The sequence below is a fragment of the Microtus pennsylvanicus genome, chromosome 2 (assembly GCF_037038515.1).
Source record: "Microtus pennsylvanicus isolate mMicPen1 chromosome 2, mMicPen1.hap1, whole genome shotgun sequence".
Lineage (NCBI taxonomy): Eukaryota > Metazoa > Chordata > Mammalia > Rodentia > Cricetidae > Microtus > Microtus pennsylvanicus.
In genome coordinates, this window is record NC_134580.1 from 7,185,172 (window position 1) to 7,213,032 (window position 27,861).

General features: G+C 52.6%; 1 protein-coding gene across 1 annotated transcript in view; it reads right to left on the reverse strand.

The window, feature by feature from the left end:
- The window catches only part of Cacna1i (calcium voltage-gated channel subunit alpha1 I), a 119,899-nt gene that overhangs the window by 42,946 nt on the left and 49,092 nt on the right, over positions 1-27,861 (reverse strand). Inside the window, exons 5-9 of the mRNA XM_075959845.1 lie at positions 22,787-22,884; positions 11,864-12,023; positions 5,206-5,521; positions 3,864-3,956; positions 967-1,279 (exon numbers count right to left, since the gene is read on the reverse strand). Coding sequence (XP_075815960.1) covers positions 967-1,279; positions 3,864-3,956; positions 5,206-5,521; positions 11,864-12,023; positions 22,787-22,884 — 980 coding nt within the window. The remainder of the gene's footprint in view (positions 1-966; positions 1,280-3,863; positions 3,957-5,205; positions 5,522-11,863; positions 12,024-22,786; positions 22,885-27,861) is intronic.

Sequence of the window (27,861 nt, forward strand, 5' to 3'; positions counted from 1 at the left end):
CTCAGCAAGGCCCAGCACCTCTGACACTCTATGGGGCTGGGCCTTTCGTTGACATGCCAAACCACTTAATTGATGTCTTCATCTCCCTGGACCTTGGTTTTCCCCTCTCAGAACTGGAGACACCATTTTTAGTCTGCCCCCTTCTCGGGGCTCTCTCTCTCTCTCTCTCTCTCTCTCTCTCTCTCTCTCTCTCTCTCTCTCTCTCTCTCTCTCTCTCTCCTTGCAACAGGGTCTCATGTAGACCAACCTGATCTTGAATTCACTATATAGCTAAGGATGCCCTTGAACTTCTGATCCTCCAGTTCTATGTCCCGAGTACCAGGATTACCACCATGCCTCATGGGGCTTGAATCTTGAGTTTTCTTTCACACATGCTCAGCAAGCATGCTAGCCACTGCCCTATGTACCCAGCGAGAATATCCTTTCTAGACTAAACACCAGACTTGCACAAATAGTCCAGCGTCACTCAAGCACGAGGCAGGAGCAGAGGATGGGGACAAGGGACCCCATGTGCCATGGCATGCACTGCCCATGTGCCAGGAGCCTGACGTCATTACTCAGGTGTGCTGGTAAGCAGGGAACGGCCTTGGGAGCCACAGTGAGAGATGTGGGCGGTGACAAGAGGGTGGCTAATCTCTTACAAGGCTATGAACCAATCACTGTGCACTTGACTTTCAAGTGTAGGTTCAAGGGAGTGGCGCCCAGGTTTGCCTGAAGAACTTGGAAGAATTTCTCCAGGGAGAGGGCTACCCCACACAGGCCGGACAGGGAATAGGGCAAGGGATGAGGAGAGCAGATGAGTCCTGGATAGGCCCTAAGGGAAACACCAGAGTCTAAAATGAATCCCTGGGATCCCACATCTGATATGGACACTTGTTCCAATAGGCATGACCCGCTTGTAATATTGCCATTCTGAGACCCCTCCCCAGGTCATGTTATATGAGCTGCAGGGGCAAGGCCACTTACTGCGGTGGCTGGGCTCCTTGGCATGGGGCCCAGGCTTAGCAGGAGCCTGTGTCCCCGGGCCCGTGGCCTGACGCCGGTTCTGCACGGCCTGGTAGAGGCCCAGGGCACGGCGCTTGGCCTTGCGAAGGATGTGACAGACATATTGGAAGATCTCCTCATAGCAATCGCCAGGCTCGGCGTAACTGGCCACCGTGCTGGAGGACAGGTAGCGCTGGCGCTGCTCCAGCATCAGCCGGTGCTCCCGTTGCTTGGTCTCCGAGAACTGGGTCGCTATGACAACGAGGCACAGGTTGATCATGAAGAAGGAGCCCACCTGTGACCAACAGGAGGAAAGGACAGGAACAGGGGGCAGAGGGAACAGTGGGGCCAAGGAAGTAAAGAGAGGAGCAGAGCCAACAAGAGGGCACAGGAAAAGGGGACAGAGATAGAGAATGGGTTAGCAAGAGCAGGAGACAGAGAAGGAAGCCAGAGACAGCAAAAATGGGGAAGTGGGGAGCGAACAGACCAGAGGCACAGAAGAGAGGACAGAATACACAGCAGAGAGACAGCAAGACAGGGACAGCCAGAGCACAGAGAGTCAAAGACAGAAAGGGGGAAAGAATGGGAGGGAGAGAGGAGAAGAGAGAAAAGAAGGGAGATGGGGAGAAGGGAGGAAGACGGCGAGAGGGAGGGAGGGAGAGCAGCATGGGGCACATGGAGAAGGCAGCGTTGGGGGTGGAGACAGACAGACAGAGGTTCAGGGAAGATGGAGGGGCCCAGAGAGACAGAAACACAGACACAGATGGGACAGGAAAAGATCACTGAGTCCTTGCAGGGGAAGGCACAGCCTAGGTGACTTCCCAGGTCAGACTAGGACTGCATCCAAGCCCAGGCCCCATCAGGACCAAGGCCTGGCCTCCCTATCCACCCATGTAGGACAGAGATGCTGAAGCCAAGAGGAAAGACACAATCCTTCAAGTCACTGAAGCTCCTGAGTCCTGCTCACTGGCATGGACTTCAGCTGTGTGCTGGAGGGGGGAGATGGAGCTGGGTAGCCCCACTGTATCCCATCTAACTATTCTGGTACCGGCCATCTCCCCCTGGTACTCACTAACCCCGAATGAGCACCTCTGGCCTGGCAGGAGAGATGTGGCCTCCAGCCTCCTGGGACATCACCCACAGGTACATGCAGATGGCTGCACCAGTCACTGGTTTATCCTTCTTTCCTCTCCCCGTTACACACAACTGAAAGAGCTAAAGGCAAAGAGGACTTCCTGGCCCAGAGGACTCTGGAAAACAGACGATGGCCAGCAGTCCTCTGCTCCATCGTCTTCTCCATAGCATTTCCCAGAGAGCTGCATTGCCATGCCTGGACTGGTTAGGGACACAGGACCCAGAGAGATTACACTCTGCCCTCTGTATGGTCACCACCTAGCCTTTGCCCAGCAGTGGTTGTCCTGGGTGACCCAGGCAGTCCTCGTCCTCTCTGAAACTGGAGCAAAGTAGGGACAGGACTTTCCTAACCAGAGGAGTGCTGGGAGCTGTGTGTGAAGATGGAAGACCCCCATCAGCCTGCGGATGGTACCCTCTGTCCAGAGACAGGACACTTGGGACTAGGCGACCCCAATAACATCAGGGCATATTTACTGATCAGTTACTGGATACCAAGGGTATACAGGCTCCCGGCTGCATCCCAGCTAACCCTCCCCATCACCTGGGTACTGTATTGTCACTGTCCCATCTCACAGAGTCCGTGAGTGGCCTGCCTCAAATCATACCATGAGTCAATGGCTTCCTGTGGCAGAGGACTGAGCATCCTGCCTTCCTCCAGGAAGTCACCTGCATCCTCCAACCTTATGGGCGTCTTTCTATCATGATACCTAAGGTTCTATATGTCACTGTCACCTGTCAGCCCTTCCTTCCCAGACTGTGAGCTCCTTGGAGTAGGGCGGGGCCTGGATCCCTGCTCTGTCCCTAGAACTCAGCCCATCTTTCCGGGATGTTCTGTTGAAAATGTTTCTGAATAGCCAGTGAAGCAGAATGAAATCTTGGCCCTTCTTTCTTTCCTCCACGGTCTCTCCTGAGTCCAAGGCCTCAGGATCCCCAGGAAACCACTGGAGTTACATCACAGCAGGTGTGTCTCTGGTCAGCAGCCAGTCTCTCCAAACTCCTCAGTCAGGGTGTTCCTCATGGGAGCCAAGCTTGCCTTCCCCCACAACCAGTAAGCTGCAGAACTCAGCCTTCATGCTGGGGAGCAAACACAGCTCTCCCAGAGGCCTGGCCTCCGCAGATTATGCTAAGGGAGAAGCCACAGGCAAGCAGGACAAGGTGGACATTGGAAAGCAGGGACAGGAAGTGCTAACCTAGAAGGGCGGAGATACCCCTGCCTCCATCACCTGGCCACAGACAGAGAATCCAGAGTTCAAAGACTTTCCCAGAGCTCCACCAAAGCCAACCTCCCACCCTATGTCGTGCCTAGGAACGAGGTCCATGCAATCAGTCAAAGCATCTTGACTTCCCCAGGAAAAATGGGGACCGGATGGTACCCCTGGGAAGCTCCATTTTGGAACTATACCCCTGGGTAAGACCCTGGAAGAATGTATTCCTGGAGATAGGGGCAGAGAAAGACAAGCAGAATCAATGGGGCAGAAGTTAATGTAGAGAGATGAGAAGTGAAGGCAAGGGGAAGTGATGAATGCTCCCAGCCACAGCCCTGATGAGCCCCTTCAATCACCGACTGCTTGGCTGCATTTAAAATATTCCTTCCTTGGAGCCGGATTGCCTACGCCTCTGGCTGCCTCCTGTCTCACCAGGCTCCCCTAGCCCAGAGGGCTCCCTGGGGACTGCCCACCCCTCCTCTCCCTTCCACCCAGACCTAGTGCTGTGGTCCACAGTCCTGAACTTGCCCTGATACTTACTATGATGAGCAGGATGAAGTAGATGAAGTTGTAGAAAGAGTGTGCATCCATCACGTAGTACATGATCTCCACCCAGCCTTCCAGCGTGATCACCTGCAGCCAGCACGAGGAGAGGGTGGAGTCTAAGACACTGGGCCCTCCTGTGCACCCCAAGGTCTGGGGTAGGGGGCAGCATGGATACAGAAACCAAGGTTCAAAGAGACACTGGTGTTACAACATCACACTGCAAGGCAGGAGGGGAGCAGGGACTCCCACACGATGGAGAAGCAGAGAACCCTGGACTTAAGCACACTGACTTCTTCCATACACTGACAGCAGAGCTCACAGCGGGGCTGAGGTGTGGCAGGTCATCTGACTGCCATTCAGAGACTAGGAGCCACCTGGGGAGGGACAGGCTAAGCACTGGGACCTCCCTGGCTCGGCCTCACCTTGGCTTGTGGCAAAGCATTGAGCAGCCTCCACCCTCTGGGCTGACCAACCAAGAGACCCAAAACACAGTGACTGAGCACGAGTTCAGTTGCTGCCCAGCTCTGAATCTCTGTTATGATCCTTCCCAGAGCAGAGTGGGAGCCCCCTGCCCTCCTCTGCTCTCCTTCTCCTCTTCCTTCTGGAGCCTCACGGTACAGGGGCTGGCATCCCCACTCACAGCACTGACTTATTGTCAGGCACCCAAGGGAAGGGGTTTGTTAGCACAGTGCACCCAAAGTGAAGAGTACATTCAGTATGAATAGAAGACCGAGGCAGAGACAAGACCCCCAATGTCCTACAGCCCGTTTCCTGAACGAACCATGCCTAGTTCCCTCAAGAATACAGAGAAGGAGTTGGTACAGGAGCCACAATGGTCTGTAAAACGGCTGCATGGGTACAATGGCCCCAGGGCGAAAGCATCTTCTATGCCAGCCAGTCAGGCTCGGCCCAGGCCTGGCCTCAGTTGTCATTGCTCTTGCAATGACTTTCCTTAGCATGGTGGGCCTTGCTTTGGCTCAGCCCAGACCTTCCAACAGAGTCATGCCCTGCTTCTGTGAACAGAACTCCCTGCTCTGACCCAACCCACTTGGGCATCTGTAAGGAGCAAAGGTTTAGAGGGGAGCCCCAAGTGGATAGAAATCTTGACTCGCTATTTAGCCACCACAGACTCCTTGGCCAACAGGCATGGTTTCCTCCTTCAAACCTTGAGTTTCCTGCCCACAAAGTGAGCAGGATGAAGCCTAGCCCACCAGCATGTTGGACAGCTCTCAAGGAGTGGATGACCAAGTCCAGCTCAAGACTTTACCTGCTGAGTAAGGCTGCCAGCCAGGTCACCCACTGCTGGCCGACCAGTCCTGGGCCTAAATGTTCTCACCTGGAAGATCACAATCCAGGCATAGCCGATGTTGTCAAAGTTGATGGCGCCCTTGTGCGGGTTGGCATTGCCCGTGCGGCAGACGTTGTAGTAGCGGTTCCAGTTGACGCAGAGGCCGCTGGCGTTCAGGTCTTGGCGCCCCGCCCCAAAGTCATACACATCATCTTTGGACAGGCAGCATTCTCGGCCCTGCTCCTTCAGTGGGGGAATCTCGTGACAGCCCATGATGCCGTTGTCCCCCGACAGGGAGCAGATAAAGGGCATCTCGTCATCCTCCTCGGGCTGGTAATAAGGGGGTAGGGCCACATCCCCTTGTCTGCCATAGAAAAGAGCAATCAAAGAACGACAGGGGAGAGTCACTGCCAGGTGTACCAGGTAAAGAAAGGCCATGCTGTGGCAAGACTGATATAAGGCCCCATTACCACCTCCAGGCTCAGGAACATGTAGTCCCTTCCTGAGACTCTTTCTCACTTCTTATTTTATTTTATTTTATTTTGGTTTTTCAAGAGAGGGTTTCTCTGTAGCTTTGAAGCCTGTCCTGGAACTAGCTCTTGTAGACTAGGCTGGCCTCAAACTCATAGAGATCCGCCTGTCTCTGCCTCCCGAGTCCTGGGATTAAAGGTGTGCACCACCACCACCCAGCCTCCCACATCCGTTACGATCACAAAAGTCTCTACGGGTCTACTGTGATCCCTTTCCACGATTCTCTCCTCTGAGGAACCTTCCCCGGAGGATCCTCCCCTCCACAGAGCTAAGTCAGGGCTCCCTGAGCTACACAGTGGCCTGGGACAGATGCCACCCAGCTTCCTGACTGGTCCAGGCTACCGTGTTTGGAAAGGACAGAGAAAGAACTAAGCTAGCAGCCACTGCATTTTGCTGACCAGCAGATGAGGAAGTGTGTGGCCCTGGATTGGTGTCTTCCATCCCTGGGCCTGGATTAACTCATCTATGATACTTGGTCATAAGCTTGGCCCACCACACAATCACAAATGATATCCCATTGTGATCTTAGCTATGGAACTCAGCTAGACAGTTCAAGGAAAAACCATCCAGTCAGGGCTTCAAAATAAAAAGGTAAGTGGAAACTGGAGGACTCTGAGACAAGTAATGAGTCTAATGTGCTGTTCTATAGAACAGGGGCCTTAGTGGAGACCACAACACCCAGAGACAGAGATGTGTCTTAAGGCAAACACAAAAGTCAACACTCAGGAGGCTGAGGCAGGAGGATTATAAGTTTGGGGCTAGTCTAGGATAAGTGTTAAGTTCATGGTCAGCCTGAACTGAATGACACGATGCTTTCCTTTCTTGATTGGCTGGTTGTTTGAGACAGGTCTCATGTAGCCCAGGCTATCCTTGAACTTTCTGTAAAGCTAACAATGACTTTAAACTCTAGATCCTGTGATTTCTGCCTCCTGAGTGCTGAGAACATAGGTACATGTCAGTACACCTATTTGGAAATGCTGTGTCAAAAAATATTAATCTAATTTAATTAAAGAAAAAAGGGAAGGAAGGAAGGAAGGAAGGAAGGAAGGAAGGAAGGAAGGAAGGAAGGAAGGAAGGAGAAAAAAGCAATCAAGTTTAGGGTAGTGGTGGTGCATGCCTTTAATCTCAGCACTCAGGAGGCAGAGGCAGGAGGATCTATGTAAGTTCAAGGCTGGTTGGTCAACATAGCAAGTTCCAGGGCAGCCAAGGATACAGAGACACCCTGTCTCATAAAACAAAAGCAAATACAAAAAAAACAACAGACAGAAATGACACCAACATTGCCTCCTCTCATATGAATGGTCACCCCAAGGTTCTCTACCAAAGTGTGAAAAACGTAAACAGTCACTCACACTGTTGGTGGGAGCGTTAACTGCACCACCCCTGTGGAAGGCAATTCATCAACGTCCTTTAACAATCAAAATGTCACAACCAACCCCACAAAGGTTCACGACCACCTGCTTCTAATACAAACATCACCTTGATCCCCTGCAGAATGGCCGGACCATGCCCCCACGTGGTTCTGGAAAGGCTGAATACGCATTAAACAAATCAACCCTGACATCACCGCGCCCATCATGCGCCACAAGCAAAATTCTTTGTGATGGAGTAGGCCAGACTGAAAGATGAAGCCAGAAATCTTTTGAGAATGTTTTTTTCTGAACTCAGGCTCTGAGATTAGTTCAAAACATTAGAAAACTGAAGGGGATTGGGGGCCAAGTTTTTGCTGCTCAAAAACACCATTAGCAGACAGAGTTGAACAGCCGCTCCTTGGGACTCTTACCTATGAGTGTGTTCACTGCGTGAGCAAGCGCACTGCTATTACTTATCCAACTGTCAATTTGGGTCATTTCTGGGTATGGGGCCCTTATGATTCAGAACTACTCTGTCCACATGCTTGAGTGGGCACAAGTCATCTCTCTCTCTCTCTCTCTCTCTCTCTCTCTCTCTGTGTGTGTGTGTGTGTGTGTACGCACATGTACACGGGGGGGGGGGGGGATTTGTAAGCAAAGGTGATTGATTTCCTAAGGTCTTTCTGCCAAAGCATCATGAACACAGAAACTGCAGGTGTGAGCTACCACTCCCAGCTAACGCTCAACGGCTGTGATTTTCTTTTTTCTTTGTAGTGCTGAAGGCTGAAGCCTGGAGCCTCATGCATGCTAAGAGAATGCTCTGCCAGTAGAGCTACCCCATTGGCCCTATCCAGCAAGCCTTTCTTCTGAGCAAAGCCCCTGGGTACCACCTGGCAAGCCAAGGGTGTGTTTAGCACTGGGTCTGTCCAGCCTTTCATAATGCATCCTGAAACCACCCTGATGATCCACCAAGAGCTCCCTGAACACAGCAGAACATCCATCGCTTGCTCTGTGTCTGTGGAAATAATGGTCCTTCTCATTTAAACCATCCTGGTGGGGTGCTGTGGTACCTCACTGTCATTTCAATTACAACCCCCTTAAGACCTGGAAGGAGAAGGGCCTCTTCAACTACTCATCCGCCACTCCTGCAGCCCCTTGAGAGGTCTCTGGTAAGGTCTTTTGGGCCATTTTTAATTGGATCCTCTTTGCTTTCTTAGCGGTGTATAGTCATTCTTTTTATGTCCTGGATTTGAGTTCTCTGGTGGATGTGTGTATTGCAAAGTTTTTGTTTCAATCTGTTCTTTTTTTGGATTTAATCACTCCTGCAAACCGAAAGACATCTTAAAGTCACAATTCTTCAAGGTTTCCAGTTCACTGTGGACATCAACCCAGACAGGAGGTGGTGTCCCTGGCTCTACAAGTGATGGAAGGAGAGACTCGGGAGGTCTAGGACTCGGGGGTCAGTGCAGCTAGCATTGAGGAGTGATGAGCTCACCCCCATCTGTAGGTGATGACCACTTGCCATTACTGAAGACCCTCCTGTCAGCCTTCCCCCTGGTGCTCTTCTGCCAGCCCTACTCCATGAATTCAGAAACCCCAGGGCAGCTGTGCCAGAGGCCAGCCTACACCCAGATACCAGTTCAGAGACCAGTCAATAGCATGGACAGCCCAGCCCCAGCCCTCCCTCCTCTATAGTGTGGCTGAGCCCCTCTCCTGGGGTTCTCAGGGCTCTGCTGCTGCCAGCCTTAGCTGGTCAAGCGCTTGCTTTGCATAAGGACCTGAGTTCAGATCCCCACCGCCTTTATATAAACCAGTCATGGTGATTTGTGCCTATAACCCCAGTGCCAGGGAGGTTAGACATGAGGGTCCCAGAGTCTGCGAGCCAGCTCATTCAGCCAAATCAGTCAATTCTAGTTTCAGTGAGAGACGCTGTCTCAAAATAAAATAGAATAAGGTGGAGCACAATCAAGGAGACCCCCAAACATTGGCCTCTGGCCTCTACACACATGTACACATGTGTGCACTGGCCATAAACACATTCCCACAGGCCAGCAGATAAGGATAATCTGCTTCTCACACAGGATGTTGGAAGGAAACCAAACTGGTCCTGATGAGCACAGTGTCCAGCGTGTACCAAGAAACCCGTGAACACCAGCTGTCTTTCTCCAAGACCAGATCCGGGCCCACCTTGCCACTCAGTGCTCATTTAGTTAGGGCAGCCATCCGTCATCTGTGGCACCAGACTGAGGTGAGCTCACACTCACACACCCAGGCTTGCAGGTGCCATTCCAGTGCCTTCCCAATAAATAAACGGTCTCACACACATGCACACGCATGCACACGTGTGCGTGCACACACACACACGGAACTTCCCAGGCTGGAGGAACACACATGACGTCATACAATGGCTCACTCCTGCTCAGTGCTTCGTGAGGTCAGACACCATCCTAACGTTCCATATTTTCTAATTTGGGGCATTCCCAAAACAACTCTGCGGTAGAGACACTGAGGAACGAAGTTGCAGAAGCCACATGGCTAGCAGGTGGCAGAAGCAGAATTTGACCCTGAAGTCCCGACTCCATTGCTTCAGTCCCCACCTGCACAGCAGTGGTGGAAGGCTCTGTCACACCCTTGGCCTTGCTCTCTTCCCATGCCTGAAGTATGGTCAGCCTCTACCAGTGAGGCCTGTAAGTCAAGGCCCCCTGTCCTGAGAGCATGAGCTCTCAGAGCTCAGGAGAGTCCCCCAGCCTTGCCCTACGGTCCCCTCGCTCCGCTCATATTTGGAGCTCCTCTTCCAGGTGGACCGGCTACACACTGGAACCCCTTAACACTGAGGCCCAGGCACGTCCACAGCTCTGTGCCCCCATCTTCCCCCATCTTAGCCAAAGCAGGGCTGAAGCCACTTCTCAGGGTCTGGACAGGACAAGGAAACAGTCAACCTCTAACCAGCACATAGACTCTCTTGCTGCAAAGCCAGGGAGAACCAGCCTTCTTCCCAGCCGGCCGCTGTGCAGTGTTCGCATTCACTCATTCACTCTCCATCCATCCATCCATCCATTCATTCATTCACGATCTCATTCATGCTATCATCTTAATAGTCCCTCATTCATTCATAGTGAAGAAATTAGGGCTCTGTTTCAGGTCCTGAGAAAACAGTGAGGACCAACGATTCCTGGTCTTGGGGAGAACTCACATCCAAGGGTCCCCCCAAGACCAAGTATGCAACTGCTCCAGAGACTTCCCAAATCCTCAAGCTGACAAATGGGACCATTGCAGGAGAAGATCAGCCAACAAGGAAGTTTAGCAGAGAGTGTGTCCGCTGCTTGGGGACGAGAAAGTGATCCTCCAGCAGAAGGTGACATGAAGGCTGAGCATGTCTGTGACATGACAGGGCCAGTCACAGAATGCTGTAAAAGATCCACATGGGACAGGAGGGGGCATGGATGTGCTAGCAACACTCAACGCCAAGAGCTCACACACATGCTACTCTGTGAAGCCTTCCCCGCTTCCTGCCCCTGACTACTGGTCTCTGTTGAGCGCTCACAGAAGTGGAAAAGGCCATCTTCCACTATCCATGGACCCTCACCCAGCAAGGTGTCCCTTCCCTGGCCTCTCCAGGTACCCCACCATTCCCCACAGCACAGCAATGTCCCTAAACAACTTTTACCTCCCATTACACTGCATTACACCTAACATTCCGAACCCTGAAAAAGGAAACTGATCCCAACTTAGGCAGTGTCCCTACACCACACATCCAGAAGAGCCTAAGCAACTAAACCCTAGCCTGATGCTCCCTATGGGTGCCCTAGCTCAACTAAGGGCAGACCCTGGGTACATCTGCCAGGATAAAACAGACATGGTTGCTATTTCATTTCAGCCTCCCTGGAGCCTGGCAAGCAGCAGCAGCCCAAAGGCTTGTGGAAAGCTTTCTTCCAATCACATAGAGCGTGCACATGCACTGGGTAGTCCTCATCACTTAGAAAGAAGGGATTCTAAAGACATCGCTTTCAGAAATTAAACCTGTCTTTTAAGCAGATATTGACATTCTGCCTTGGGGGTACCTGGCTCCCACTCTGGACCCAGCAGCAGGTTGTGAGCTGATCCTGTGGTGGCACACAACACGCACACACACACACAACACACACACAACACACACACAACACACACAACACACACACACAACACACACATGCACACACACAACACACACACCTCCTTGGGTTCTGGGCTCTGAAACTTTCTATCCTTTTCAATATCCAGACCTCCCTCTCTCTTCCTATCCAGCCTTCCCAAACTGGCCATTCCTATTTTGCTGGCCTGATTCTCAGTTAGCAAATGAGTTAGTAAGAGGTGGGTCAGAGTCAACAGGAGCAGAGAAGGGTGGGAATGAGGGTAGGAGTGAGGGGTGCTGGCTAGTTTTTTATAGCACCTTGACACAAGCTAGGGTCTTCTGAGAAGAGGGAATCTTAATGAGAAAATGTTTCCATCGGATTGGCTTGTCGGCAGATCTGTAGGACATTTTCTACTGATGACTGGCGTGGAGGACTCAGTGTGGAGCCTACCACTCCTGGGCTGGCGGTACTGAATTCTATTAGAAAGCAGGCTGAGCAAGCCACGAGGAGCAAGCCAGTAAGCAGCAGCCCTCCATGGCCTCTACATCAGCTCCTGCCAGAGGTTCCTACCCTACTTCCTGTCCTGACTTCCCTGGGTGATGGACTATGAGCTGTAAGATGAGACAAACCCTTTCCTCTCCAAGGTGCTTCTGGTCTCAGTGTTTGATCACAGCAGTAGGAAGCCTAATTCAGACAGGGTAGGGAACTCACATGGTGAAGTTCTCCTCCAGGAAGCAGCGGTTCCGCAGCAAGCCCGCCCACAGCTGCACGCCAATGATGCCGAAGATGAAGAAGACGAAGAAACAGAGCAGGAGCACATTGCCCAGCATGGGCAGCGTGTCGAGCAGGAGGTTCACCAGGATCCGCATGCCTGGGAGAGGAACGTCAGAGAAGGAGGCATCAGAGAAGCCAAGAGAACAGGTCAAAAAGCTGAAGGGATGGCTGGAGGAGAGATGGAGTCTCTTGTTCCTGCTGGAATTGCCAGAGGACACCTCACTCGTCCATATCTGTCCCTGCACCCACAGAGTCAGGAAAATGGCTCTGGGCCCTGAGGCACTTCCATGAGATCCTGGGTGAAGCAGCAGACATTTATGGAGCCCTCTTTCAGGTGACGAGTGCTCTCGTGGGGCTGTGCACAAGAGCATGTTTAGCACAGTTAGAGCACATGGAGAGTCTGTTCAGGCTCTCCTTCAGCCTTCACAGTAACCACCTGAGGCTGCCAATGGTGTCTCTGCTTCGTACAGGAGGTTCAAAGAACCGGCTGGAGACCCATTGCTAAGAAACAGAAGGATGTGAATTCAAACTGTGGCCCAATACTGAGTCTAGCCCTATTCCTATGACCAATCCTCTTACCTCTGCTGATGGCTCTTCTTGAAGTACCCTATCAAACACCTATTCATCCACCATAGCCAGCCCTGAGACATCTCATTCTGCAGAGTGATCCAGACCTTTTCTCGCCCAAGCCTCTACTCCCCTGCTCTAGGAAATCTCTGCAGCTCCTAGCCTAGGCTGCCTTGTACAGTTAAGTTTGTATGCTACACAACCCTGAGAGGGCTTATTTGAATCAACATCTGACCCTAAGGAATATTTATCTGTCTGCCTTCCTGTCCTGTCTACTGTAAATTCCTGGGGACAGGGTCTGTGTCTGAATCGCCTCAGTATTCCCAGAAGCCATCGGGGCCTAACCCGCAAGATAAGCATCATCAACGTTTGTTGGATGCCTGCTCGTGAACAAGACTGGAAAAGAGAGGAAGGTTGGAGGGGGAGGAGTAAAGAATGACAAGTAGGAGAGTTGGTCCTGTTGGATTGTGATTTACCCCAGTGAGATGCTGAGGTGGTTATTAATGAGGATAATTATCGTGGATTTGCATCACACACTCAGCGTGGAGTAATTTCCAATCAATAATTAATGTCCACCCCCATCTTTCCTCCCCACAAAACTAGGTCAGAGTCCACTCAGGAAAAGCAATGGGGCTCCCTGGCAGGCTGCATCATCCAACTGAGAACAGCCAGAGCCAAGGCTCAGCACCCCATTGCTTTATATCCACCCCCAACATGGAAACAAGGGGTACATACTGGGGGAGACAAAAAAACAAAACAGGTTACTGCATGCTCCCCAAAACAGACCAAAGGACTCCAGTCAGCCAACTTCAGGCTTTTCTGGGACTTCAATCATTCATCCATGCATGCATGCATGCATGCAGCATGCATTTATCAAGCAGTAGATTGTCACCGCAATGCTGAGAATTCCCCCTCAGAGCTCACAACCCAGCAGCAGGGGTCAGGGACAGCAGTATTGAGCAAAAGGACCACCGCCAAGGACACGTTTGTAGGGAGGATGTGGTGGGGCTGGGCCCTACAGGATGTGAAGAATCTGCCAGGGGGAGCTGAGAAGAAGTATAGCTTGTGAACACACAGAGCTGTCTGGAGACAGGCCTGGGCCACTGTCATCGGCAGATCTCGGAGCAGGCACAGCCCTTGAGTCGCCCTGAACTCTGGGAAATGCAGTCCTAGGGTCCACGCAGAGGCAGCTGATGGAGAGAAGGCTGGACCAGAACTGCCTTGAGGAGGCCACAGGCTCCCCTCACTCCGCAACTCACTAGCACCACGCCAGCCTGACTACTCCTGGCTGCTCCCAAGGGTGGCCTTTGTTGCTCAATTAATTACATTTCCCTTGTTCTCCAGGATATTGAGATTCTGAGTTGCTAGTTCCATTCCCTGAAAAGCAGCCCTTTCCCTCTATTCCCCTCTGCCCAGGGGCCCAGCTTCCCTCCCAGGGCTCTCCAGGGCCTGGGGAGTCCCAGGGCTACAGAGGCAAGGTGTAATTAGGTAATTATGAATTTAGCACAAATTGAATTCATCCATGGCTGCCCAGGGAACTGAGACTACAGGATTAGGAGTCAGGCAAGGCCCTGAGGAACCTGGATAAACCTTCTTTTACACACTCGGTATAGTAAGTAGCCAAGACTGGCAGGACACTGACTCTCTTCCTCCAGTGCCTTAGTGCCAGGCACATGAGAAAGAAGAGGTGGGAAGAAGCAAAAACAGAGACATAAACAGGAGAGCAGAAAGAAATGAAGACAGAGAAGGGGGACCTGGGTAAGAAGACAAGGGAAAGGAGGCATGAGGGAAGGGTAGGTGCATGGGACTTCTCTCTCGACATGCTTTCTCCTCCTCCAGGAAGCCTTCCTGGGTTCTCGCCATACCTGGTCAAAAGTGGCATCCTCTAGCATTGCTACCCCCTCCCCAACCACAATCTCTCTCTCTTAGGCTGGGCTTTCTTTGGGCGCCATCAGCCTGGATCAGGAGCCAGGTGGCCCTTGATGAAGACAGGGTGTCATTGGCCCCAAGAGTGTAGCTAAGGACCTGTTCCCCAGTCAGTAAGAGACAGAGGATGCAGGACATCTGATGTAGATCCATCACAGACCAGATAAAGAGTGAAGTTCTGGTCCCAGCTGGGTGTATGCCTCTGGGGCCTTGGTGGCTGTAGGAGCCTCATTTATAGGCAGGCCAGTCCCATGTGTGCACATGTATTTGATCTGAGAGCTTGTATATATACATACATACACACACGCGTGCGCGCGCACACACACACACACAATCTTCTACAGCTCAGCCCACATCCCATTCCAAACGTTCCTATGAGGATGGCTGTGGGTCCACTCCTGGAGGCAGGCCTGGCCCATGCCACTACAGACCCAGTTTCCTGCTTCCCTCCTGGCCAGCACATACTCAGAAGGGCCTTTCACTCCTCTGGTTCTCTCCGTCCTGGGAATGGGCTGATACCTGACTTGAGCCCACTCCTCCTTTGTAAAATGCTTACCACCCTGAATGACTTCTCTAGGCTCAGTCCTCCTCTGCTCTGGATCTAGCTTTGGGACCCAGGCAAGTCTGCGTGCAAGGCCCACATTCCCCAGTCCTGCCTGGATCCTGCCCAGAGCAACAGCCCCTCCGGGAGACAACAGGGCAAAGAAAGAAAGACTAATGGTGGGGGCTGGAGAGATGACTCAGCAGTTAAGGACATTGACTGCTTTTCCAGAGAACCCGGAACTCACATACCAGGTCAGAACCATCTGAAACTCCAGTTCCACGGGATCTGATGCCCACTCTGGCCTTTCTAGGCATTCAGCATACACACAGTGCACAGACGTACATGCAAACAGAAGGCCCATAAGGACAAAAGTAAACAGATTTAAAAAAAAGAGTCATAGGTAAATGGATGTTCCCCCTCCACAGCTACTACACAAGAAGCCTCCCACCACCATACACTGCTCTGGGCCCCACGGACTCATCAGCTTTTAAAAAAATATCAAACCAGATGAGGTTGGATTGGTGAAAAATATTTGTAATTCCTCTGCTTAGGGTGACTGAAGGGAAGAAGAGTACCTCAAATTTTAGGCCGGCCTGAGCTACAGAGGAAAACCCTATCTCAAATGTTAATTAACTAAGCCAGGTGGCGGTGGTGCATGCGTTTAATCCCAGCACTCTTGGGAGACAGAGGCAGGGGGATCTCTGTGAGTTCGAGGCCAGGCTGGTCTACAAGAGCTAGTTCCAGGACAGGCTCCAAAGCTACAGAAAAGCCCTGTTTTGAAACCTCACCCCCCAAAAGTTAATTAACTAAAATTAAATAATAAAAATAATGTTCTGCTCTGTCCCTTTAAGAGACAAGCCACGCCCACTTCCTCCCTGTCTCCCCCCCCCCCCAGTCAGCCCCATTCCCCCACTGGGCTCAGGAGAGAAGGGTCTGGTCCAGGAGTGTGACGTGAGTAGCTTCAGGGTAGATGGTCTAGATGGCATCAAAACTGGTACCATAATGACAGGTTCCAGGCAGGGAAATGACTACAACAGCTCCACCCCAACCCTAAGAGATGGAGACCCCGAGCAGGTCCTCCGCTGCAAGAGAAGCTGGAAGGTCCCTTGGTGGCCACGGATGAGATGGCAAGAGGGAGGTTCACTTCCTAGCGGTATCTCCTCTCCAGGTCCAAGGTGCTCCACAGACAGGGGCTGTCAGGCCAGATTAGCTCAGCCACTCTGCCAGGCCAGTTCAAGCAGAAATCACAGGACATGTGCCAGCCTCAGCCAGGGGCACAACCCATTGCCGGGGTGGGGGGAGAGCAGAGGGAGAAAGGTGTGCCACGGCTGTGGCCCGGCCCCCAAGGCTGCATACTTTCTGATCTGGCCAGGTTGGCCAAGAGCACCGAGCAGCCAGGAGAGGAAGGTGCTGAGCGCAAGGAGAAGCCGTCTGCTGCCCTGCCACTGCCAAGCCAACTAATCAGAGGCACAACAGGGGCTAGGAGGCCGGGCCAGGCAGCAGACGGTCGGACTGCCAGGGTCACAATTGCTGGCACCAGGGGCCTGTGAGTTGAAGGCAGACACCAAGTCACAAAGCACCCCATCTTCTTCATCCCACATGCCCCGAGTCCCTCCCCCAGAGCAGCGTGTGCCCACCCACAGTGTCTCAAACAACCCTCATCATTCTGAGGTCCCATCACCCTTCCCCTGTGAATCTCCTTAGCCCTGACCCTAGACCCTGGCCCAGCGCCTGGGGCTCAGGTGTCAGCCAGCAGTGAGGGGTTATGCACGAATCTTTGCTTTAAGCCTGTACCTAGCTCGAAGCCTGGCGTAGCGACCCCAGGCAATCGTACTTCAGATGAAGAGCAGTCAAGAGGCCAATACACTAACCTATTCTTACCGCCTGTGTCCTACCCAACCTTCTTCAGGATTCCTAGAGCGCGACTCAGCCCTTGACCCTGAACTGACTGCCCTGACCCTACCCCCGGCACATCCTATGATCCCTTTGGGCTCTCATCAGACATCTGGCCAAGGGTTCTCCACCCTCCTCTTCAAAGAAGACAGCAGCTCTTGGCAGTAGGGCCCCTGCCTCATCTCTCTCCCTCCCGCAGGCTTTTGTACATCAAGAGGAGAGAGTTCATATGGACCAAGGACAGGAAACCTTGGAATCCCAGATGCACCCAGAGATGGTCAGCTCAAGGCATCCCTCCTGCCTTCCCTGAGTCCAAGGAGCCACACGCTCCAGAGAAAGAAACAAAATGTCCATGTCTGACCCACATTTTTTCTTTCTCCCAGACCCTGTCCCAAATAAAACTCCCTAAGTTCTTTCAAAAAGGACCCCTGGGTCTTCCTGTCCCTTCTTAAGACAGTCGGCCTGACAGCGATCCATCTGGGACCCTATCTGGATAGGAAGGGCAGGTACGGCCTCTGTACTTGCTACTGCCTCATCTCAGTCAACAGAGAGCTCAGCACCCCACAAAGTGTCTCCAATTCCCCACCTGTAAAGCGGATACAACACAATCCCAACATCCTATAGTTTATCAGAGGATGGAGTAACAGCCGCGTGAGACTGTGAGGGGCTCAGCCCAACACCTGATGTACTCCAGCCATTTATCTTTAAATTCCAGATGTAAGCCGCCCCCTCCCGCTATGTTCCTGTCTTTGAATCCTCCAACAAGGGAGTGGAGATAACTCTACCAATTTCCATCCTGTCGTTTGTGCATGGAGAGCCATGTGAGGAGGTGGGTAACAGTAACAACACAAGTCAGTATAGGTGATAAGAGGTGTTCTCACCCCTCCCAGCATGCCCCTCCCTGAGCTACCACAGCAGTCCGAGGATGTCGCAGTATCGCACTCTGTCTGCAGGAACACCCGCCCACGTCCTGAGACCTCTGAGTCCTGGATGAACTCTTCTAAGATGAGCCTCTGCTAAGATGTCCCCAAGACCCCCTGGTCCTCATCACAGAAGCTGCCCATCACTTCCGACACCCGACATTCTGCAGGAAGTTCTCCAAGCACACCATGCCATTTCAGCCACACAAGACAGATGTTGGTAAGATTAACTCAGCTTTCTAGTCGGAGGATTCCAAGACAAGGGGGCTAGGGTTTGCTGAACCGGAACCAGGGCCTGACAGTACAGTGGAGAGACCTGCAGCTCGAGTCCCTGCAGCACTGCCGATGTTTCTCTCACCGCATCCAAGGGCATCTCGAAGCATCTTCTTCATTCTGTTCAGACAGCCCAGGCACACCCAGGATCCCTTGTGACGGAGCCAGCACCTGCCAGCCCAGGTACAGCTCAGGACCCGGGAGGTTGCTCAAAGTCCTCCAAGCAGACTCCCTTGCAACAGCCTCGCTTGGAATGCAACATCGAGCTACGGCATGGACTGGCTCCATGCTCTGTGGTGACTGTTCAAGCTTCTAACTGGAGGTAAAAAACAATCTTTTTCTTTGAAAGGACTCAACCAAGGGGGCTCAGGGAAACACTGTGGTTACTGAGGTGAGGCACAGACAGAGGCAGGGCCTCTCTCCTCAACCTCTGTCTCCTTCCCCATATCTGTCCAGGGCTGGGGCTAAGAAGAAGCTGAGGGACATACTGAAAAACTCTGTGAGGAGAGCCCTGACTTCTGGGTCCTCTACCAACCCTGTGCAGAGCTGAGAACCATACAGTTAATTCAGCTCCTCCGCTTTGTGCCTGCAGGGAAACTGAGGCCCACATCACAGCAGAGTGAAGAACAGGACTGATACTCTCTGACCTCCAGCTGAGTCTTTCTGGGAGCATGTTGGGATTCTATTCTCCACTACCTTTAGAAAGGTTCTGGTAACCTCCCTCCCTGATTTCCCAATTAATCACTCACTAATCATTTGACTGCCCAGGGCTAGCTCTCTAGCTTGCCACCTAGTGGTTAAATAGAGAGCTGCAGGCTACAGCTGAACACATACCAAGGTGGACACAGCTAATGAGTCCAGGCTCCTCCAGGTCACACATTACCTGGTGACTCCTCATGGAACACAGGGCAACCAGGGACAAATAAGGCTTTCATACAGAAAGAGGGGCTCAGTTGTTGGACTTCGGGGATCTCCATTTTCTAACCGCCACTTAAGAAGGTGAGTTCAAGCCAGGCGTGGTGGTACGCACCTTTGATCCCAGCATTCAGGAGGCAGGGACAGAAGGAACTCTGTGAATTCAAGGACAGCCTGGTCTACTAAGTTCCAGGAAAGCCAGGACTATGTAGAGAAATCCTGTCTCAAAATAAAAATAAAAAGGAGGAGGCAGAGATGGAGGAAAAAGAGAAGAAAGAGGAAAGGGAAGGAGAGGGAGAAGGAAGAAGAGAAGAGAGGAGAGGGAATGAGGAGGAGGAGAAGGAAGAGGATGAGGAAGAGAGGGGAGAGAGGAGGGGGAAGGAAAGGAAGACAGGGAGAGTTGTTTATCCTAAGGGTTTTTTCCCCCCAGGAACATAGCTGTTTACTCAGCCTGGTGGTATTTTGGCTCCTGGGGGCTCGTACCCTCAGCATCTCCACAATGCTGGACTCTGGGAGAGGTGACTGTCAGCTGAGCAGGCTTCTGAGGGTTCCCAGGGGGGCCATTAGCTGTTAGAAGGTCCTGCGGAAAGACCTACAGCCTCCCTTGGCTATCTGTGCACAGAGCCTCAGTAATTGGAACTTCCAGAAACACAGGGATGTTGGGCTTAAGACTGACCCTTGCCCTTCTCCAGAGAACAGGCAAACTGCTGCTTGGGCCATGGAGTAGCCACCTTAGTCCCAAGCCACTTAACAAGCTCTGTACACAGCCATCCAGGGTGGCCCAGGTTCCACAGATGCTCCCATGAGGGACAGACACCGTGACATAACATATACACATTTCCTCCCATGCACACACATCTGCATGCACTCACATGTGTGCATACATGTTCTTCTGGGATTACATACAGATCTCCATATCCACACACAGAGGTCCAGAAAACATCCAGCAAGAGAAAGACCCACCCCTGTATGTCCATCCTATCCCTTTGGGCCTTCTCCCGTTCACTAACATTTCTTCGCATGGCTGCCTCATCCTTGTCAGATCCCAGGCCTGACGGAGACCATGGCGTGAGATCCTGTACTAATGCCCTTGTGGATAAGAATACCCTGCCACAGGCCCCTCGCCTCTGAAGTAACCAGGCTTGTAGGCTCCATGCCAGAAACACAGTCTAGAAGAAGGCAGCTACAACTGCTGTCCCCAGGACAGAAATAGAAACATTGCAGGTGAGGCCAGGAAAGAGGGCCCCTGCTCTGGGATCTCAGTGCTGAGACCCTCAGTGTTTTAAAGCGAATGCCGATGACTCTCAGACCTGGACTCATGGGAACCTCCTCCCTCCCTCTGCCCTGCCCAGCATTAGCCATCGCTTCCTAGCCACTGGAGCAGCTTCTCAGACCAGCTCACCCCACCTTCCTGCCAGGGCCATGTCTGAAACACCCTCCTGATGACCTCTCCTAACCCCCCAGCCTCAGCCCCACTCCCTGATATTTATCTGGCCCCTGCAGCAGCCAGTACCTGGGATCCCCAACAGGCAGAGGCTAGTGACTTCTAGACTTTCGCTCTGACCATGCCCCACTCCCCTTCGCCTCGCCGGTCTTTCCCACTACCAGTTCATTCCCAGGTTTCATGGATCTCAGCTCAGATGCTCTTCCCCATGCTGCATCCTGAGCTTGGCTGGGCCCAAGGCACCACTGTCTGGGCCTTAGCAGCACGAGAGGATGCAGAGATGTGTTTATTGAGCATGTGCATCTCCCACGTGTTTGAGAGGTTCCTTCCACAGTTCTAGGAATGAAATGGCTGAGATCTACCCTGTGTCGGGTTGAGGAGACAGCTCAGTGGGTAAAGTGCTTTCCTCTCAAGCATGAAAACCAGAGTTCCAGTCCCCAGGATCCATGGAAAAGTCAGGCTATCCTGGCAGCCTGCCTGCAATTCTAGCCCTCAGAAGGCAGAAACAGAGCAAACTGGTGAGCTCTGGGTTCAGTTAAGAAGTTGTCTCAAAGAATATGGTAGAAAGTGATTAAGGAAAATTCTTTGGCATCAACCTCAGGCCTCCATGCATGCAGGCATGTACACACACATGCAAATGCACGTACATACATGTACACTAAGCACACAGACATGAGAGAGGAAGAACAGTTCCTGGCCTTCCCAAACAGATCTGAAAGTCCCAAGTCTATATCCTCCTCCTTCCCTTCCCTGTCTTCCCACTCCTAACATAGGGCAGTGGAGGAGGCATCCTACATCTGCTACTTGCTGGCAGTTGCATCCTTCCTTGATCAGGGAACCAGGTCTTCAAGGCTGTTTCTTCATCCCCCAAATAAGAATAGACCAGATTCCTCTTTGAATGATTGTAAGGTTAAAAACATCAAGGGAATACAGACTGGGCAATATAGAGCAGACCCCAAGCAACCTCTCAATTTAAGTTGGGTTTGGCATGGATGGACAGGTATATGGCTATTATAGGTGAATAGATAACTAGGTGGGGAGACAGAAAGTGGGGCAAATAAATAGATAGGTTTATGTGTGAGCTGGTGGATGGATAGATAGATAGATAGATAGATAGATAGATAGATAGATAGATAGATAGATAGATAGATGAGTGGTAGATGGATAGTAGACAGATACAGATGAGTGGATAGGTGAGTTGATGGATGAATGGATGGATGGATGGATGATGGATGGATGATGGATGGATGATGGATGGATGATGGATGGATGGATGGAAAGTGAGTAGATGGTTGGGTGAACATATAGAAGGATGACTGTATAGACAGATCAGTAAATGAGTAGCAGTTGGATAGATAGGTGAGTAGGTAGGTGAGTGGGGGTAGGTGGATGCATGCATTCATGAAGAGGTGAGTAGAGGGGTGAATGGATGAACAGAAGGTGAGTGGGTGGGTGGATGGATGGATAGGTGGGTGGGTGGATGGGTGGGTGGATGGATGGATGGATGGATGGGTGGGTGGATGGATGGATAGGTGGGTGGGTGGATAGATAGATGAGTGAGTGGGTGGGTGGATGGATGGATAGGTGGGTGGGTGGATAGATAGATGAGTGGGTGGGTGGGTGGATGGATGGATGGATGGATAGGTGGGTGGGTGGATAGATAGATGAGTGGGTGGGTGGATGGATGGATGGGTGGGTGGGTGGGTGGATGGATGGATGGATGAGTGGGTAGGTGGATGGATGGATGGATGGATGGATGGATGGATGGATGGATGGATGAGTGGGTGGGTGGATGGATGGGTGGGTGGGTGGATGGATGGGTGGGTGGATGGATGGATGGATGGATGCATGGATGGATGGATGAGTGGGTGGGTGGATGGATGGGTGGATGTATGGATGGGTGGATGGGTGTGGGTGGATGGATAGACAAACGTGTGAATGAATAGGAAGGTGGGTGTGCAAATGAGTAGACAATCCTATGGGTAAGTAGGTGACAGATTCAAGTTCTAAGCCAGCCATGACGGGCTTCCCAGCGAAGGACTAAACTCATTCTCCCTCAGGCTAATCACTTTCTTTTCTTACACAAGCCCCCTTGACAGTCTGTATGAACCACCCCCAAGTAACCTTTTCTTCCAGAACAGTCAGACTTCCCAAGTGCTGAAATCCAAGTTATTTGAGAACTCAGAGTCATCAAGTCCCCCTCCCCAGCACTTCTGGGTACCACATGCTGGCCCATGAGTTCAGTGGGAACAACGTGACATCTGCCCAGCACCGTGAGCATAGATCTGGCCCAGGAAGGAACTAATCTATCTTCTCTGAGTAAATAAACAGGGCAAGCTGGGCAGGCAGTGATGTGTGGGCAGAGAGGTCCAACTCACTGGGTACACGGTTGATGGCTTTGAGGGGCCTCAGGACACGCACAGTGCGGATAGCTGACAGGTTGATGTTCTGAAGGTCCAGAGAGTATTCGACCATCCTATGAAGAAAGGAGAGAATGAGGGACAGTATAGAAAATACTCAGGACCAGGTCCCAGGGTGGGACCACCCAGCCACCCACGCTCCCTAGAACAGTGAGGAAAGGGACCAAGATAGAGCTGTGATTGGCTCCAGTCTCCTTGTAAGCAGGGTTAGCAGGAGCAATGCACCTGTCACAGGGAGGCTGCAGGTACAGTCAGGAGTGGAAGTGGAAGGAACAGAGACAGGTCCCCACTATAGAGTCAGCACCACGCAAGGCGGCCCCCCACCCTCTTACCCTATCCATCTGACCCCTGACTTATATCAGCCCTTCTCTTCCAATGTGAATGCTTGGCCATCAGATTAAACCTAGAGAGCTGAGGGACCTCAGGTTGGTATCACATAGAAACTGGGTGTCACTGACATCAATGGTAGCTTTATCAAGCCTCCATCACAGATAAGGGCCTAAGAGGGACCCACCAAGCCGGGAAACAAAGTCCCAGTAAGAAAGCAAGAGGGTAAGAGAGATAAGGCTAGAGCCAAGCATCGCACGGGGCCAGCCTCCTCTCTGCCCACGGCACACCAGCCCGAGGCATCTGGCGGCACATCTCCAAGACGTGACAGGCATTCTGTATTCTTAGGGTGCTGAGGAACGCTGTACTGGTCAACCATATTCCAGGCTCACAGACACTCCTCAGCCAACCAAAACCTTTCTCAGGGGTCTCTTCCGCCTGGAGGAGCCACCCCCTTGTCTGTGATGAAATCATGCTTGGGTTAGCCGTTCTCCCGCACACAGCGCTGGAGCCTCAGAAGCTTTTCCACACTGATTCCAGAACACGCCAGACCAATGTCAGTACCATGGACCCAAAATGTCTCAAGCCCAAGCCTGCTGGGCACGGTGCCTCACACAGAGACAGCCCTGGAGCGTCACACTGCCCTAGTCCCCTCTCTGCTCTGCTCCTCATTCCACTTGCCCTGCAGAGCTTTCCTGGCAGTAGCCTCTTCCAGGGAGCCTTCCCAGATCTCACACAGAGCAGATCTTGAAGACCCACACAGAGGTCTATACTCCAGTCAGATGTCAACTGCTGGGACACCACCATCCTCCCCCTCGCTCAAAGATCCCCTCAACAACCGGCCTCAGGTGTCACTCAGTAGAGTCTCTCTCATCTCACCCTGGCTCCAGCATGGCTGCTGGCTCCATATGTCACCAGTGTGGGTGGGAAATGAAGGCTTTCCTACACACCCAATAAACCTGTCCAACTGTTGTGAGCCACCGCCCCCTCCTGTCGCTGGAGGAGTAATTGAGCGAAAGCTGCCTCACCTGAGATGCCCCAGTCCATTCCCGGCTCTGTCCACACCTAGCTCTCTGGCAGGCTCCACTCTGTGCGCACGACCCCCACACGTACACACCTGAGCTGGCTCATCCGCACGCACACTCGCATATGGACACCCTCAGACACACGCGCTCCTGCTTTAGCCTAAATTTAGAGAGGAGTGACCTCAAAAACAGTGACAGAGATTAGAGTCACAGACAAAGATTTGAGCAGAGGAAGAAGAAGGGAGAAGAAGGGAAGGCCAGCAGAGAGGGTGAGGCTGAGACCTGGCGTGGGGGAGGACAAGAGCAGCCCTGAGCAGGCAGTAGGGAGCAGGCCGCGTGAGGATTCCATGCGTGGGAGAACCAAACTGTCATTTTCATATTGTGTAGAAAGAGCTCTCCCAGCAGCTGGGGGACGCTTGTGACGGAGGCACTGTGGGGGCGGCACATGCTGGCACACACACACGCACACACACTTGGATGTTCACCCTGGCATGTTTTTGCTCTGGCACACGAGCACACGCACATACACACCCCGGGCAAGGGGGAGACACCCTGCAGCGTTCACCCACTTCACAGACCCCCTTCCCGCCGAGGCAGGTTCTCTGGATCTGGTCGTGAGGGAGTGCTGTGTACATTTTGCTTGGGGGTGTGGGAGAGGAGATTCCCATGGACTGTGCCCAAAACCCTAGGTGGCACACCTGCCTAGCTCAGGACAGAGGGAACATGGAGCCATCCCTACCCCTGTGAAACATTTTTTTTAAACGCAAGTTTGAGAGGTAGAGATAGGCAGAAAATCGGGGCTGTCTGAGGGCTGTCTGGGCCCTATCCTGCCGACTCTGTGTATCCATCTGCCTGAGCCCCCTCCCACCCCCAAATTGAGTGCAGCCAATATGCTGAACCTGCCTCTGTCAACCTTGGAGAGAGTCCTGCTCTAGAGCAGCCTCAGCAAGGGAGTCCTCAGGACACCCCCTGCCTGTCCCCAACTCCAGGCCCCACAAGGTCACGTGCTCCAGTGTTTCCCATCCAGAGCCCCCAGGGCCACAGCCTGGATGATCAGCACTGGGCAAAGCACAGGGCCTGGGATACGGCTGCCACGAGAGGTTCAGCATCTTGGTGGGATGCTCTCTGACACTGTCTCCCACAACCAGGGAGAAGAGACAAGCTGCCTGGATGCTGGATGGCATGTGGGCTGCAGCTGGATATCACCAAGGCCCAGCTAGTAAACAACAGGCTGAACACCTCCTCGCAGTGGGAAGTTGATGGGACGCACGGGCTTGGCCTCAGACTCAGCAAACCCCTCCACACTGACTCCCTAGAAGATGCAGAGCAGCTGCAGCCAGAAGCACATTAGAACCCTCAAAGCTCAGACAGAACAAACCTAGACAGAACTGCACACTAGCCCAGCCCCTGCCCTCCACCCTGGACCTCACCCTCCAGGGCTTCGGGCAGGAGCACACCCTCACAATGAGCTGCAAAATTTCCTGAGACCCATCTGTGCATCCCTCAGGCTCTCAAAACAAACAAACAAACAAACAACAAAACCCTCCACTGCCCCCCCATGAAAGTTCTTGTAGAATTTAATATCAAAATCTGAATTCTTAGCTTCCTGGCAGCCACTGAAGATGTGATATTACCAAGTTCTTAACAACATGAACAGAACACTAAAGCTTTGTTCCTCTTAAGACTTCTATGCCCCATGACCCCACTGGAACATTCTGCTATGGCTGTTTCCTGTCTCAGGGAGGAGTACAGTCAAATTTATTTGGGGATAAGAAGCACACATTAGGTGCACAGTGGAGAAGCTAGAAGCTTTCATTCTTCCCAGAGCGGAACATGACCAAAAGGATGCTGGACATGTGTGGGAGGGACAGGGAAGAACACTTGACTGGGAGACACGGACTGTGAGTTTAAGTTTCTGCCCTAGGAACCTCACCATCCTGACAGAGACTCTTGCACCAGCAAGTCCAACCTGGGACAGCTGCTGCCACCTCTACCATCCCTGCTGAGACTACGTCACTGTCCCTGTCTTCTGACAGCTGTGACAGCCTCCCTCCTGTTCTCCTGTCTCCTGCTTTCCCCTCCCCCCAGCCCAGCCACATCGCAAATCTAAGTCTCCAGCGGAGCTGTGCTCCCCTAAAGCCTTCCATGGCTCCCATGGCTCTCAGAAAAAAGGTCAGACTCCTGACCGCGGCCTTTAAGGCTGTCCCCAGGCTGGCCTTGCCCCTCTTCCCTGCTCCTACCTTCAGTACCCTAGGTGCCAAGCAAGGTTCAAGGACACCTTAGGCAAATACCTCACTCCCCTCCTTTCTGTCTTCTTGACGGCTCTTCTCTCTCTGCACCATCACCCCCTGTTCTGCCTCCTCACAGCCCACACTTCCTAGCAGGGATAGAGTTCCCTCTTCTGAGTCGAAGACTCAGACTGCTCATTCACTCAAGAACTGATCCAGGAAAGATGAAAAGGGGGAAAGTAGTAACAGGGCGGTCCAGGAGCCCTGAGAGAACACAGAGACATCTGGGAGCTGGAGCAGCAAGGCTGGGCTGCAGCACAGGGGCAGAGAGCTTGCCTACCATGTGCAAAGCCCTGGGTTCTATTCCCAGAACAGGGTGCAGGGAGGTGGGCCAACAGCAGCAGCACCTGCAGCCACCCCCAAACACAGTGTGGCACTAGGCGTGCCTCTGACCTTCATGGCCAGCTTCACCTGCTGCCTACACCCTGGAGACACTCAACCTATTGTGAATAACCCCACCCACTCTGTGCTAAAAGCCATCCCCTCCTCCTGTCACCAGGAAAGTGGTCTCTGAGCCCCTGGTCCTAGCTCCTAACAAGCTGCTGAGTGGGTGAGTAACCACGGGGCTGACTTCCCTCAGGCCCCAAGTAAGACATCGCTTTCAAGAGTGAGAGATTAATTCCTAATTACACAGTTACTTTTATCACACGTTTCGGTGCTAAAAGTCTTTAAGGAAAGAGAAGTCAACAACCCCCCTCCGCCTCCTGCCAGCTCCCAAGCACCTAACTGGGCAAAGTGGTTTGGCTTAAAAGCACTTCTACCGAGGAACCTCTCCAGGGGAAGAAGGACTGTCCTCCCTGAGTGGCCAGGTGCAGGTGGGGGCCAGGTGAAGGTGGGGGCCAGGTGAGAAGGAAGCAGATAGGATGAGGGGGCTCCTCAGGGTTTCTTGTGGTGTTCCTGAGAAAGAACCCTACCTTGAAACTCCTGGCTCCAGGGAGAGGCCCAGGACTGCTCAGATAAAGGGGCGCCCCCCTGACTCGGTCACTGTCACAGGGTCAGAATGGGCATGCAGCCCCAGGTTGTCCTTGAGGGTAATCCAGGCCTTGGACTGGGCCAGGTGAGAGGAGACCCCTTCCCTAAATATGTGGCCTGGAAACCGGAGGCGTGAGGACCACTTTGCCTCAGTGTGGCCTGAGGATTGCACCAACACAGAAGGCTGGGGAAGAGCTGCGGGAATAGGGCCCAGGGATGGAGCAGCTCTGCTCTCAAATTCTGCCTCCTTTCTTCCCTTGAGGCTTGAGGGACAGGGAGCCTGGGTGCCTTGAGCTTCTGCCACCTGCCCACTCAATCCTGGCAGGCTGGGAAGGGCCTCTCGAGCATTCAGAAGACACCAAGCAGACACACACATCCCCAGGTAAACTCTCCCACAGTCGGATAATTGCGCCTGTTGTCC